Consider the following 358-nt stretch of genomic DNA (forward strand, 5'->3'; position numbering starts at 1 on the left):
AGAAGGGCTGACTTGGTAAAAACCCAGGACCATGCAACTGCAAAGCCAGCACTCTCCCATTAAGCTATACACCTATTATTTATGAGGTCATAGATAATATTTCATATATTGCTTGCTTTTCTATTATTCTTTCTCTACCTGTTTCTTGCCGGGGATTTGTATTTGATGTGGCACAATTGTATCTGGTTCATTTAAAGCTGAGTTAATAAGACTTCCTCCCTCCAGTGTGACTGTGTCATCTACTCCAGCCTCAGTTGCAGTCAGCACCATCTGTACCAAGAGAGTTTCATCAATAACAATATAAAATAAAAAATGCAGTATATTCCAAAATAATAGCTATTATGAATTACAAATGTCG

General features: G+C 36.9%; 1 protein-coding gene across 1 annotated transcript in view; it reads right to left on the reverse strand.

The window, feature by feature from the left end:
- LOC119589339 (zinc finger protein 236-like) overlaps positions 1–358 on the reverse strand; it is a gene marked incomplete in the record, with an annotated part of 34,598 nt that overhangs the window by 23,911 nt on the left and 10,329 nt on the right. The window contains 1 exon segment of the mRNA XM_037937958.1: positions 139–270. Coding sequence (XP_037793886.1) covers positions 139–270 — 132 coding nt within the window.

Source organism: Penaeus monodon, chromosome 25 (genome assembly GCF_015228065.2).
Source record: "Penaeus monodon isolate SGIC_2016 chromosome 25, NSTDA_Pmon_1, whole genome shotgun sequence".
Taxonomy (NCBI): Eukaryota; Metazoa; Arthropoda; class Malacostraca; order Decapoda; family Penaeidae; genus Penaeus; species Penaeus monodon.